General features: G+C 39.3%; 1 protein-coding gene across 1 annotated transcript; it reads right to left on the bottom strand.

The window, feature by feature from the left end:
- Nucleotides 1-213: 213 nt before the first annotated feature.
- On the bottom strand, nucleotides 214-9,338 carry CA7 (carbonic anhydrase 7). Its single transcript, XM_076348825.1, has 7 exons — nucleotides 9,285-9,338; nucleotides 7,055-7,252; nucleotides 4,362-4,480; nucleotides 2,800-2,895; nucleotides 2,492-2,554; nucleotides 903-1,058; nucleotides 214-629 (listed from the first exon to the last, which is right to left on the bottom strand). The coding sequence occupies exons 1-7, from the start codon at nucleotides 9,322-9,324 to the stop codon at nucleotides 507-509; spliced, it is 795 nt and encodes a 264-aa protein (XP_076204940.1). The 5' UTR covers nucleotides 9,325-9,338; the 3' UTR covers nucleotides 214-506.
- Nucleotides 9,339-13,563: the final 4,225 nt, after the last annotated feature.

Genomic DNA, 13,563 nt, shown 5'->3' with positions numbered 1-13,563 from the left:
GCTACTCATGTGCGCTGTGTCAACAGACAGCAAGAATACAGTGAAAGCAATCTTTAAATCAGACAGAGCTCAGCAAATGCTAAAAAAAGATCGGTAAAGAAAATTTAAGTCAAATTTGTCCAAAATTCTTGACTACTGTTTCATCATGTATTAAATGAGACAACTAGAAGTTGTGACCATCCGTACTAGTAGATCACTACATAATTTCCCATTTTATATTAAGTGGGATTTTAATTTCATCTTAATTTTTAGAATTTCAGGTCTTTGAGAACACTCTCGTTTACTCAACTATCCCTTATATTAAGAAGGGCTAGTTAAAAATAACCCATTTTTCAAAAGAATGAGCAATTCAAAATATAAAATCAGAAGATTGTCCCCCTCCAAGTAGAGTGTTCATGGAAATGGCTATCTTGTGTGTTCCATGAGTGATCTGAAGACCAGAGTTTCTGTTTATAGTATCTCAGATGTGGAAGCTCTGGATACCTCAGGGCCATTATCAGTTTTCTTCAGGCCTTGAAGGAAGCTCGAACTACTCTCCCATTAAGAGGCTGAGGGGGGCGAAAATTATTTGCCATTTGGATCCTCTGGTCTTCCTCACTGGTGAAGAGGAGCATGCGGAATTTCTCCAGCTGTAAATTCATGTGAAAAAATTTACTGCTTAAGAGGGCAATCAATATTAATGTTTTTAAAAAAGGACCAAAGGAAAGTATTCAGTACATTTTAATCTGTTAGTAGAACAGGTTCAAAGATCCTAGAGGGTATTAACAGAAAAAAGCAGAAGCCCTGATTATTCACAGGCTAATGGTCTTATAACTTAGCCCCATTGCAAATCAAATCAGTCACTGCCTGTGACTTATCCAGTGTTGAAGCCCACAAGAACTGGGAGAGTATCAAAAGTTTACCTGTTTCTCAGAAATTCTGATGGGTTCTTTCAGCACTATCCATGTTACACTCTCATTAAGGGGTGGTGTTGTCAAAGAACCAAGGTATGTCCAATAATCTAGACTCAAAGGCAGGAGACATTTGGGGTTGAAGCTTCTAAATTGTGCTTTTGTTCCCTGGAAAAAAATTGATACTTGAAATTTATCTTTTTACATTTAAGAGCAGGTTAGAGAACTCTTTGAAAGAGGAAAAAATGCTAGAGTAATATTAAAAAGTAGGGGAAAGGAAAAAAGTCTATAAAAGTTTGGCTGCCTTAAAACAACTGTTATCTAAGATTAGCATGGCAAGTGTGATGCCTGCTGCTGGCTTACTGGACTTTGAGTTCTTGCCCCATTGCCTCTACCAAAGTTCAGCTCTTGTCACAAAAGGTCTAAAAATAAGGCAGGAAGTGTTTTCTGTTTATAGTGTTCAGTGTGAGCTATAGATAATATCATGGCAGAATTCCTTGTCTCATTACTTGCTATTTTCTATGCTTCCCATCTATTTCAGTAGCAAATTTGAAACTATGGAAAACTTGGCCCCAGTTGTCTCCTAGGACAAATATTGGCTTTAAAAATCAAGTGTTCAAGCCTATAATTACACGAAGGTGGATCAACCAAAAGACCAGTAGAAATAGAAGGAGCTGCTGCCTAAAGTAATGATTGCCTTAACTACTGCAGTCTAGGGCAAGATTTTTTCAGCCTGTAGGAGTATCTGAAAGGCACTTAGTCACTCAGAAAGCACTGTCCAATTGTCTGTAAAATTGCTCATAAGGAACAGAATGAGCAGCTTATCCCCAGTGGCAAGCCTGCAGACCTTCCATCACTGCAGCTGAGGGATAACTATTTCTTTCCTGCAAGTGGAAGAAACCACTTAAAGTATCATTTATTGTCTGCAGCCTACGTATTGCTGTGTAACTGCCTTAATTTCCTGTCTTTCACAAGCATATACAGAGGAGCAAGAAATAATATGCCCACTCAAGTATTAGATGTAGTTTATTTTGCATATTAGAACTTATGCATGTTATAGAATGCATTAGCCTCATGTAAGTCCAGAAAGGATAACATTTGTAGTGGTCTAATCAGTCTGCACTTGAGAAAGTGCAGCATGTATCAATCTTCAAAGCTCTCAGATACATCTGGTTAAAGACCACCTTCAGGTATCACTGTAAGAATAGACTAGCTCAGGACCTCATTAAGATTGTCCCTGACAGATCTTTGCAGCAGAATATAGACAGCCAGCTTTGACTTGTTGAAGGCAAGTGGAAAAGGATTATTTTGCTGAGTGTAAGGGCTGAGCCTAAAGGGTTATGGAGCTTTCTATTTCAGATACTCTGGGAAAAGTAGAACCTCTGCATGACCAGTGGGGTCAGCATAACCTTGGGAGGTGCCTGAAATTAGGCAAATAAACTGAACTTTGGAAGAGAAGAAGAGAATACAGCTACAGTGATGTTCTAATGATGGGAGGATTTGTGGTGGGTGATTTTTTATTTTTGTCTCAAACATGTACATGAGCTTGATTTTTAAAGGATAACCCAGAAACAATAAAATTTAAAAAGCTTAAAACTTACTTTAAATTTTACCATGTACAAAGCATCAGTGAGTCTGTTCATATTGGCATGTTCTTTCCCAATCTAAAATAATGGAATAGACGGGTTAAATAAGTATTACTATAATTATGCTTTGAATAGGTTTTGTTTTCTTATCTGAATCTCAACATTCCTACTAAAGTAAGTTTAATAGCAATTTGCAATGAGTTACTGCTTCCAATAAGTCATCTGTTTTCCTTAAGCACTTCTTAAATATGCGGCTTGGTTCTCAAACACTTGACAGCATAACGCTTTTCATCATGTAAACATGCTATTTTTGTGATTCTTACCTCCAAGAAAACACCAACTACTGCCAAGCCATCTGGAGCTGCTGCTGCTTCTCCAAATGTTGCATATTTTCTGGCATTCCAGTGAACTAAGTGGAGCTTTAAAGAAAAAATAACAAATAAGAATTAAACAAATTAGTGATAGAAGCTGTGAACATAGGTTGTCTCATGTTAACAGGCACTAATGGTCATTCATAACAGAAAGTAGGTTTTGCTCCAAAGGCATCTTTGGAAAGATGAGCAAGTTCTGTCTTTTGGACCAGTCCATAAGCATGGACAGACACTAAACAAAGTTATATATATCAGCCTTAATTTGAAACAAATCAGACATTAACCTGTGACCCAACTTCCCTGGTATGGGCCTTCATCCCATGAAGCACTATGCTCCAGTGCTTACTGGTAGACTCCAGGATGCTACGCTACTGTAGTATTTGGGATAGATTGTGCTGGGAAAGGCCTGTGCCTTGTCCTAGCTTTGCAGAACTCTCAAGAGCCCTCAGATGAAGCCATTTCTAAGCTATGGATAGCACCAGCATGGTCATTTCACAGGTTGTGATCATCAGTGAAGCCTAAGCTAACTGTGCCAGTGTCCTAGTTTCGGCAGGGATAGAGTTAATTTCCTTCCTAGTAGCTGGTACAGTGCTGTGTTTTGGATTTAGTATGAGAACAATGTTGATAACACACCGATGTTTTAGTTGTTGCTAAGCAGTGCTTACACTAGTCAAGGACTTTTCAGCTTCCCATGCTCTACCGACTGAGAAGGCTGGAGGTGCACAAGAAGCTGGGAGGGGGCACAGCCAGGACAGCTGACCCCAACTGGCCAAAGGGACATCCCATACCATGGGACATCATGCTCAGCATGTCAAGCTGGGGGGAGTTAGCTGCGGGGGCAGTGACCGCTGCTTGGGAACTGGCTGGGCATCAGTTGGCGGGTGGTGAGCGATTGCATTGTGCATCACTTATTTTGTGTATTCTTTCATCGTAATTATTTTTCCCTTCCTTTTCTCTCCTATTAAACTGTCTTTATCTCGACCCACAAATTTTACTTTTTCCTAATTCTCTCCCCCATCCCACTGTAGGGAGTAAGTGAACAGCTGTGTGGTGTTCAGCTGCCTGCCAGGTTAAACCACAACAGCCAGGTAGTGAAGCTATACATGGCTTCTCAGCATCCTGTTTGTCAGTATATCCTTCCTATCTGTATGAGTAAAAGCATGCAATCAATTGTGTGCAGCAGGCTAAACTACACAGCAATGGGCTGTTAGAGGTGCTGTGTGAGCACAGCAGCTAAACTGTGGGGCTAACTGTGTCCCCTTGCATAGGGTAAGATGACTGAGAATCTTGGAGAAAGGGCTGCACTGCAGGGACAGGATTGCATTCTAAAAAACCAGGGTGATCAACAGAAAACTTCAATGAGAATTTTATTCCTTGCATTGAAGTCTGTGCTGACCTAACCATGGTGAGTAAGTAATCAGAATCCTAAGGGACATGCAGTCCCCACTGCAGACAAAGTCACTTGTCAACATCATTTGCATGAACTAATCCCATCTGTAAAAACACATCATTACCTCACATGGAAAAGGTTTGCCATCAATTGTATGCTCCGATCCCTGGCTGTGCTTTGTTCCCCAGTGAAAGTGAAACTGCTTTAGCCGAAATGGATTCTCAAAGGGACCACCACTGATTGCTAGGCAGAAAAAGAGAGGAAAAAGCTTAAGCATTCTGGCTTTTTACTTTCCCGTTAGTAAGAACTAACCACTGTTGGCTCAATAGTGGAAAAAAGCCAGCAGCATCACCCAGTTGCCAATATCAAGGATATGCATCATCCAGACATTTAGAAGGGTTGGATTTCTTAATAGAAAGCACCTGAATTCATGTAAAAATTTAAGTTAAAAAACATTGAGTGGCTACTTGTACAGAATTTTGTAGCTGTTTTGAAAGAGTATGTTTGACATATGAAGATGTGGTAGCTTTGTTATGGTTATGCCTTTCTTGTTAAACACAATAAATCCAAGCTGAATATTAAAAAAATAAATCGTAATTTCAAACTCATGGACCTAAAATATTTTTGACAGTGCTACTTGAGATTTTGTGCAAAAGAGTGTAGATAACTGAATTGTCTACCTGATGCTCAAGGTAAGTATTTCCTCTTTAGAATGTCTTCCCTTCCTGTGGAGGTTATCTATATTCCGTTTCCTTTAAATACCTCATCCCATAAAAGAGGTAATATAATAGTTTGTACTTTACACAACACCATTCAGAATCTCAAATCACCTTATAAAGGTGAGGAAATGCTACAGAGAAACTTCATACATCATTTAGAAATAACACTTAAGAACAGATGAATGTTTAAGATGCCACCTATAGAAGATACTTTATCAACAACATCAGTAATCCTCCTGTAATTGTATATGGCACTAAATCAAATAAATTTTGCCCAGCCATGAAAACCTGATCAAATTCTTACATAAGAAAATTAAAATTACATTTAGTATCTGTAAAGCACTTGTCCGCAGTGTAGTCCATAACATTTTATTAAAAAAATTAAAGCTAGGGCTTGCACAGTGCTACCACATGTGCATAGTTCCAGCTGGCCTTTATGCAGGAAACTGGCCATGCCAAAGCAAAGGTTTTAAGAATGTAAGTAGCTCCTAGTATGTGATTCTGAACATAGCAATGGAATGCATCACCTGTCTCAAACATTATTAGGAAATCTAGCTATGATGGGTTACTGTCAAAATTCTGTTGTGCCACTTATACAGAGCTGTGAGTCACTAAATCTATTTCAGTACAACTTAAAACCACTTTAAACCATGTTTTCTACTCCTAGCAGTCATCTTCCTTGAAAGTGTTATTAAAACAAGGCATGTGCTTAGTGTAGAAAGGGCAGAGGTCTTCATTCCTGCATGTGGTCTGTGTCTATCTCTAAATGCAGAGTAATAGATGATGTTCTTAACCTTAAAGCTGGATAAAGTTCACTGTTACGTAGATGTAGTTCAGCTTAGAATTGCACAGAAGTCATTAGCAAGCTAAGATAATACTTCCAGATATATTTTACAAGTTCTTTGTAGGGTGACATGCTTAATGGGTCTGTGTAGTAAGATTTTGGAAAATGCACATCCAGTCTTCTCTTCAAATTCAGTAAAGATGCTTGAAAAACCTGACTATTCAGTTGGGCAGTTTCTTAGATTCATTCCAGAAGAGAAATTTTAAAACACAATGGCTGGAATTTTAACCCCCAGCCCTTATTTCAAAGGGTTACCAGCACAGACAAGTCACATCACAGAAAAAGTAACTTGTTTTGAGTATCTAGGATGTCCTATTTAGCTAGAATCAATAAACACACCCAAATGGAAGATTAAATCAGCTGATAGGTTTAAAAATTGTTCAGAGTGTTTTTTTAAAATGTACTCTTTCCATTTGTCAGCTACTTCATCATCTCCATTTGAATGCTCTTCCTCTAACCCCCCAGATGTAAAAGCAAGGTCTACCATGGAAGTAGAATTAACAGAAGTAATCAACCACTTAAAGCATGTATATTCTCTGCCAAGAGCTAAAAGACAAGAATAACATACAATTGCAGATAGTCCAACATCCACAAGCTGCTACCAACTCAGAATTAGCTGAAGATTTTATAATTTCTGAAGAAAGTGAACTGCTATGAGGCAGGGAGGAAAGAAGAAAACAATGCAAGGTAACAGTGACTGGTCCAGATACAACTTGGTGTAGTGGACTACGACTATGGTGACTACGCTGTATGACCTGATCTCTGCTAATCCTCTTCTCTTCCCTGCCCCTGTGGATGGAAACTGGGCAGTGAGCCAGACAGAGCTGGCATGTGTGTTAGCACCTTTGAGTCAGATGACCATGGAAACAGGGCAGTGAGGAGTGTACATACCTACTCTGCGTGCTGGATGTGGTCTAGGAGTGCTGGAGAGATGCATGGATTCCCTGTCTAGCAAACCAGCAATCCCCGTTTAAAAGGGAAGCACTGCAAACAAACTTCTGATTTTCCTGATGCAAGAGCTTTTCCTAATGCAGAAACACTATTCTGCTGTGCAATACTGCGTTGCAACTTGTCATGTGAAGACAAGAAATGTGAGGCTCGAGAAGACAAAATATAAAGGGCTCTGGTCATATGCCTTGTTCTAAACTGAAATGATACATCATATAAAATAGACTATACAGGATGTACTTAATTGTTTCCCTCACTAAGTCACAAAACGGTATTCCAAGTTAGTTGGCTGTGTGTTAGTCTCACCTGTCTTGTCATCAGTATCTTCAAACTCAACCATAACTGAATGGCCATTGTTGGAGATGTTGAGAGATGTACACGATTCATAGGAGAGAATAAGTGGCTTCAGATTAGGGTCGTAAACTGCTCTTGCAGAAGCTATATCAATAGGTGACTGGCGATTCCCTTGTGCAATAGGATAAGATTTGTGCCACTCTGAAGGTCCTTCAAAAGGAAAGAAAGGAAAGCACCGTTATTTTCTCCTATATACAAAATAATCATTACAGGTTTTTATGAGGCTTGAAGTAAAGGTTGCTGAGCAGGAGTGACTTGAAAATTTGTTAGCCAAGGCGTTTACTTACATTCTAAGCTGGTGTGTTTTTATTAGCACAAACAGGCTGCAACAAGACGGGGGATTTAAATACTTTGTACAAAACACACTGAGGAAATCACAGCACATCAACAGACAGCTGTATCCTCAGTTACTTGTGCCACTGATTTTTCTGTGGAGTTTGTAATTACGTTGCTAAGGTATCTGAAGACCTTCCAAGGTGGGTGCAGGTGTAAATACACTTGCATGCACACATACATTCCCCCAAAGAAACAGCATTTAATTCTTCCTGGGAAAGATATCATAAAAGCTCCGGTGATTCAAATTAGATGCAGATGACTCAATCTCTTAGCTACTGACTATGCAGTTATTTTTAAAACCATTTTATGACTGCAGTAAATCTTTGAGGCAGCTTCATTCTTCACTCATGCCCATTATGGTATCTCTCTGCCCTGAGTGAAGGGTATAGTGTGATAATTAACATTTTTGGACTTCCTGACCCCAATAGAGTGGGGAGAAAGACCAATTTAATAACACAGCTCTCTGCTGCCAGAGCTGGAACATTCTTATGGTGTTTGAGATAACAAAACCTTGTCTGTATCAAATAATTACTTGTTCTTACCACTTCTTTTTCTACTTTGGTATGGTAGTGCAAGAGCAATTAAATTCTTTTACTGCTTATGTTCAGAAAGTATTAACAGTAACAATTTTACTTTAAGATTCCTAAGAAGCATATTTTTAATTGTAGCATTCTCACACACTTTCACAAGTGGAAACTTTTTTTAATCAAGCACAGGTATTTACTCTCCTTGAGTTTATGTAACAAAATCAGTAATCTATTATGCTCCTATTTGTCTTTGGCATTTTCTGAAAAAGCTAAGCTTATAAAACAGTATCTTTTCTTAGCCTGCCTAAAAAGCAGATTTAGGATTTAAATGCGGTTACACAAGCTTAGGCAATGTAATTTGTCTCTCATGAGCTTTGGAAGAATATACATGGCTTTATTATTACTACCTATCTGCCCAAACACATAACACTATCTACTAGCACTAACCAGCTTCACTTAGCGTTCAAACTTGCTTTTGAACTCACAGAAACTAAAATAATTGCTGTTGAGAGAGAGAGACTGGCTCCTGAAGGTTATGCAGAAGACTTATTGGATACTCAGCAGATAAAATAACTGCCGTCAAAAGCGAGAGAGACTCCTGAAGGTTATGCAGAAGATTGTCTTATTGGACAACACCAGTCACTCATCCATCCTTCTCTGTAAAGGATACAGGTGCTATAAAACACTATTGTAGGAATCTTTCAGTAGGTTCACATATCCTCTCACTCTGTGACACACATTCTTAGAGGTGGGAAGCAAAGGAGGATGACTAAATTAAAAGCTGTCAAATCAGAAAGCATAAATTGTTCTATAAGAGATCTCCGATACTGATCTGTACAATTTATTGATGTTCTAGAAATATATAACATACACCTTATTTTATTCACTCCTATGGAAGCCTAGATATCACTTTTCAACAGCTGCACAGGATCAGAAGATCTACTACTGCTCTACTAAATCTTCTTTACTTACAAGAATTGCTTTCGGAGAGACAGACACAGTTAATCCTTTTCATAACAGCTTTTTTGAAATGGACCCATCTGTAATATCTGCAGCCTGAAAAGCAACCACTCAGCACTGGTTCCCTCAGTTTTGGAACATTGATTGCAACAATGAAAGGCAGCAGGCATAAGTTTGAGCATCTTTTGGTGCCACTTTCCGGGTGCTATTTATTATCCATAAAGTAATTAATTACCTGCTGTATATACTTGATGCTTGCAGACATTGAAACGCAGGCAGCTCTGCAGGGCTTAGGCAACAGTTCTAGAAAGAAAATGAGTGGGGGAAGATAGATGCAGCATGGAAATGCTATAACCTACCGTCATCCTGCCCATATCCCCAACTGTGGTGGCCAGTCATTACAGGGGAGCTGCACCCTGCCTTGCTCTCAGCTCCTAGATCAGGGCACTGCTGCTTACCTGCCTTTATAATGGCTCACCGTGGGATAGGGTCAGCCCCTTAAAGATACAGAGCAACCAAAGCAATTCCTGCAGGACAGGGAAAGCACCCGCGTTCCTCCTGCTCCCCCCTTTGCTGCTCCTGCTCCTGCTGCTGCTCACTCTGTTTGCTAACTCAGCACAGGAGAAGGAAAATGTGAAACTGAGGTAACTGAAGTCCCAGGACTTAGAGAGGAACCAAGACTGTCCAGGCGGCATGGGGATCAAATTTAGGAAAAAGTAGTAGTATTTTCCCATTCTACACCATAAGGAAGCAAGAGCCGTAGCCTGCTCTGAGCATCAGGGCACAGTAACATGTGCAGATTGTGATGGGAACTGCCCTTCTCACTTTTATGTTCTGCAGGGGCAAACATCACCTAGTTGCTGCCTCTCTTTTCTTAACCACTCTCTCCAGCTGCAAAAAACGAATGATGTTTCCACCTGATTTGTAATTAAAACTTCCGAATCAGTGCTTAGATGAGATGGAGAACATTCTCATCTCAGAAAAAAATTACTTGTGCTGCTTTTAAACAAGGTAAAAATCACACCAATTAAGGATAAATTGGCAATCTGATTTTTTTTCTTTGTAACTCTAAAGAAACTTTTAAAAAACACAAAAATGAAACTGTAGTTATATTAGGGAACAGAACACAGCAGACTCTAAAGAAAGGAGCTGATCTCTGAAGCCTCAGTTATCTGCGATGATCCAGTAGTTGCCTGCACCCTGCTAAATCCATGAAGAGGCTACAATGAGATACCTGATCTGCAGCTGTAAAATGTCTTAAAACATCTTTGTGGCAAGAAAAATGGCTCCTTGGTAGTAATTTTGTTAGATCTGAGGAAATGCTGTCTGTCAAGGCTGCATTTTATACACATACTGATTTTCACAAAGACAATAGCACACAGAAATAGGGATTCTTCTATTATGCAATCAAGAAAATGGAAGAAAAAAAATCAATGAAAGCGTTTTATGCAACTTTTATATTGTGGTACAGCCTTGTAAGAATTCATTTCCTTTTTCAGGAGCTTTCCATAGGAGTCAGCTATAAAACCTTTGAGATTCACTGATGCAAGCTAAATCACTCAATAAGGGATGGAAACTGCTGTAAAAGGTGTCCACAGAGTAGTTCTACAATGACTTACCCAGCTCAACTTCTCAATTTATTTCTGTTAAACTACTGTGATCTACTCAGGTCCCTGCATAGGCCTGACATGCACCAGGCACTGACACTGCAGGTATGTCTGTGGCCAAATAGTCTGCACACGCAGGTCCTCATGGTGACGCAAATACTGGAAGTAGTACAGCAATGCTGCCATTGGGTTAAAATACTTTGCTGCTTAGTAGGACAAATGAGCTGCAAGAAGTTGTGATGCTTTGGTTCTTATTTTTGTGTGGCTCTGCGCTGTGTTTGTACACAGGGAAGCCAGATGTAGACGGTCAGTCAGATGCAGTCAGTCAGGAAAGCTGTTCTGGACCATGGGAAAAAGTACAAAAAATACCAACTTACCAGTGAAAAGAAGAAATGGAAGAGGAATTTTGTGTGTTAAAAAAGCAGACTATAGCTTGGGGGAAACCGTATGCAAGATAGAGAACACTGAGCAACTGTTTTCAAGAGAAACTTGAAAACTGAGGCCCAGATCTTGCTCGCAGGGCACAGTGCCGTTGAAGTGGCCCAACGTCTACATGCATTTGACACCATTCACCACTTCAGCTTTTATCTTCCCACATTCAAAAACACATAGATGTCTACATATGTGGACTACAAAGGTAGGGCATAGGACGAACTCTGAGACGAGAGAAAACATGCTGAAGACATGGCAGGAAGTGGACTCCACAAAATGGAGGTTTAAATGGTTGGATTTAGAAAAAGTGAAAAGGGGGAATAACAATACCTGAGAGGAAAGAAAAAAATAGCTTGAATAAAATTGTAGATATAAATGATAGCCAGCGTGTATATGACAGTTTAATGTGCTCCTCCATCCAATCAGTCTTCTTTCTTTTTGAGGAAAATATTAAGTTTTCCTTAAAGCTAGGGTAATACTGCTGCTTATACAAATGTCACATTATTCTGTAACCCTGATGCCTCTTGATATTGGCTGCCTCTAAGGCTGGATTTTCACTGATTCTGTCCTCAAACTATCATTTATCACTTCAAAAGTTGAGGTAGCAATCTAATTCTGATCTCAATTTTACTAGCTTGAATCGAGGATAATTGCATCACACTCATGAACTTATGGAAGTGAGAAGAACAGAGTGGTAGGTGCTTAAAGGGTGGATTTCTCCAGCGCTGAGCTAAAAGTGATGTACTCACGATTTCCACAGATTTCTCACAGGCTTTGACTACATCTCAGAAGTGTCTGCTTAGCAGTGAATGACAGGAAGACATAATTCCATCCACTACGGTGAAACGTTTCAAGCTACCTTAAAGAATAATTCTGTCTTCCCCAGTCTTCATACTTACGGTTTTATTCCTCCTTGACAGTAATGATGAGTGAACAGAGCAGCAGCCTAGGACAAATACATGGGTTCTTCTGAACCTGGCACTACGTTGTGATACTGAACTAACAACAAATGCTTCCGTTTTCCCATCCCTATATATGGAATAATTTTCTTTACGATTTAATTTGTGCTCACTTTATTAGAATTGCTATATGAGAACTAACCATTACAGGTAGAAAGCTCCAAGTAAGATTGGAATGCCAAATAGAAGTTGAACATATTAAGCTTTGCGGGTTTGAGGAGACTGGATTTTTGAATCTCTAAGGCAAGTTGTCTCTATAATACAGATCGGGAGACATTGGGAGGTATTCGCACAAGGAGATTGTCACTTGAGGATAATGCTTTTGGCATATATTACTGCATCACTGTAGAGGGGCAGAGCTGCATTTTAGGAGACATAAAATGAAAGAATAGTTATTTGGTTCCAAGGTGAATGGCTAAATGGCACTCTAAGCGTATTTGCCTAAGTCACTTGGCAGTTATCTTTAATCATGGCGACACACATTTGAACGAGGTGTCATGTGCCTTCTTTAATGCATGAGTGTGTCTGATGTGTCATTGCCTATTAACAAAAATATGGCAGAAATACAGCCAGTTTGGGTACAGGCTGCTCACTCTAGAGCCTTTGAAGTACAATAGGTAGGAGCAGATTAAATGTTAAAACATTCATCACTCCAGAGCTTGCCTACACCTCAAGTTCTTGAAAGAGTATCTTGTTCACCCAGGCAGCTCATCTCTCTTCTTACATTGCCATTACTAATGCTGGCAGTTTCCAAATGGGAGTTATAGTAAGGTGGCATCTGCTCTTCATGTGTGTGTTAAAATAATTAATAATTAATCCAGAAACTGCACAAAAATGCTTTACAAGGTAAATATAAACAGGAGGGTGTACTGCCAACACTAAACATTAAAAAGCAGAATCATTCCAGATTTTTGTTATTTTTTTTAGCATTTTATTTAAAAAGTGCCTACACTTGTTGATTGACAATAGAAATTTCAAATTTTATATTCTCAAGTTTCTCTCTGCAAACACAAAAATGTGATGACCATATATTGAGATTCTCATGCATCCAGTGTAACTTCAGGAGCTGAAAGTGGTAATCCTTCTCCCACAGCTAGTGAGATCCATGAGATTTCTAAGGCAAAGAACTCAACATTTATTTTCTGGGAATCTCTTCCTGGCATAAGGGATGGGGGGGGGGAAGGGTCCCTAAGTAAAGAAGGGATTGAGAAGAAAATGACAAAAAAGACATGCATAAAATTAACAGACAATTTTGCAAGAGAAAAAACCTGAATGGGCCAAGAAGAAAAAATGAATTTATTTGGAACATTCTTGGGAAAGTGGGGCAGAAAAAGAGGAACTGGGTTCCTGGCTCCCTATGAGTTTCCCAGCCTTCATATGCCATTTTTTATTATTACTTGTCTTTGACTTTTAAAGCTATACACACTTGGCTGCTTTATACCAGAAATGGGGACTATATTTTGGAACTAAGTCTGAAATAATAATTCTTATAATTTATGGTTTGTCCATATACAGTGAAACTGTATAATTGCAGCAGATAGTGAGAACAGAACGAGCCAACTTTTGACTTTGGTGGACAGAACATTCCTACAAATATTGCAACAGTCGCTGAAATTTCAACAGAAGGATTTACTGTGACA

The sequence above is a fragment of the Aptenodytes patagonicus genome, chromosome 11, assembly GCF_965638725.1.
Source record: "Aptenodytes patagonicus chromosome 11, bAptPat1.pri.cur, whole genome shotgun sequence".
Classification (NCBI taxonomy): domain Eukaryota; kingdom Metazoa; phylum Chordata; class Aves; order Sphenisciformes; family Spheniscidae; genus Aptenodytes; species Aptenodytes patagonicus.
Note: the sequence above shows the minus strand (reverse complement) of the source record. Positions and strands in the feature narration are given on the sequence as shown.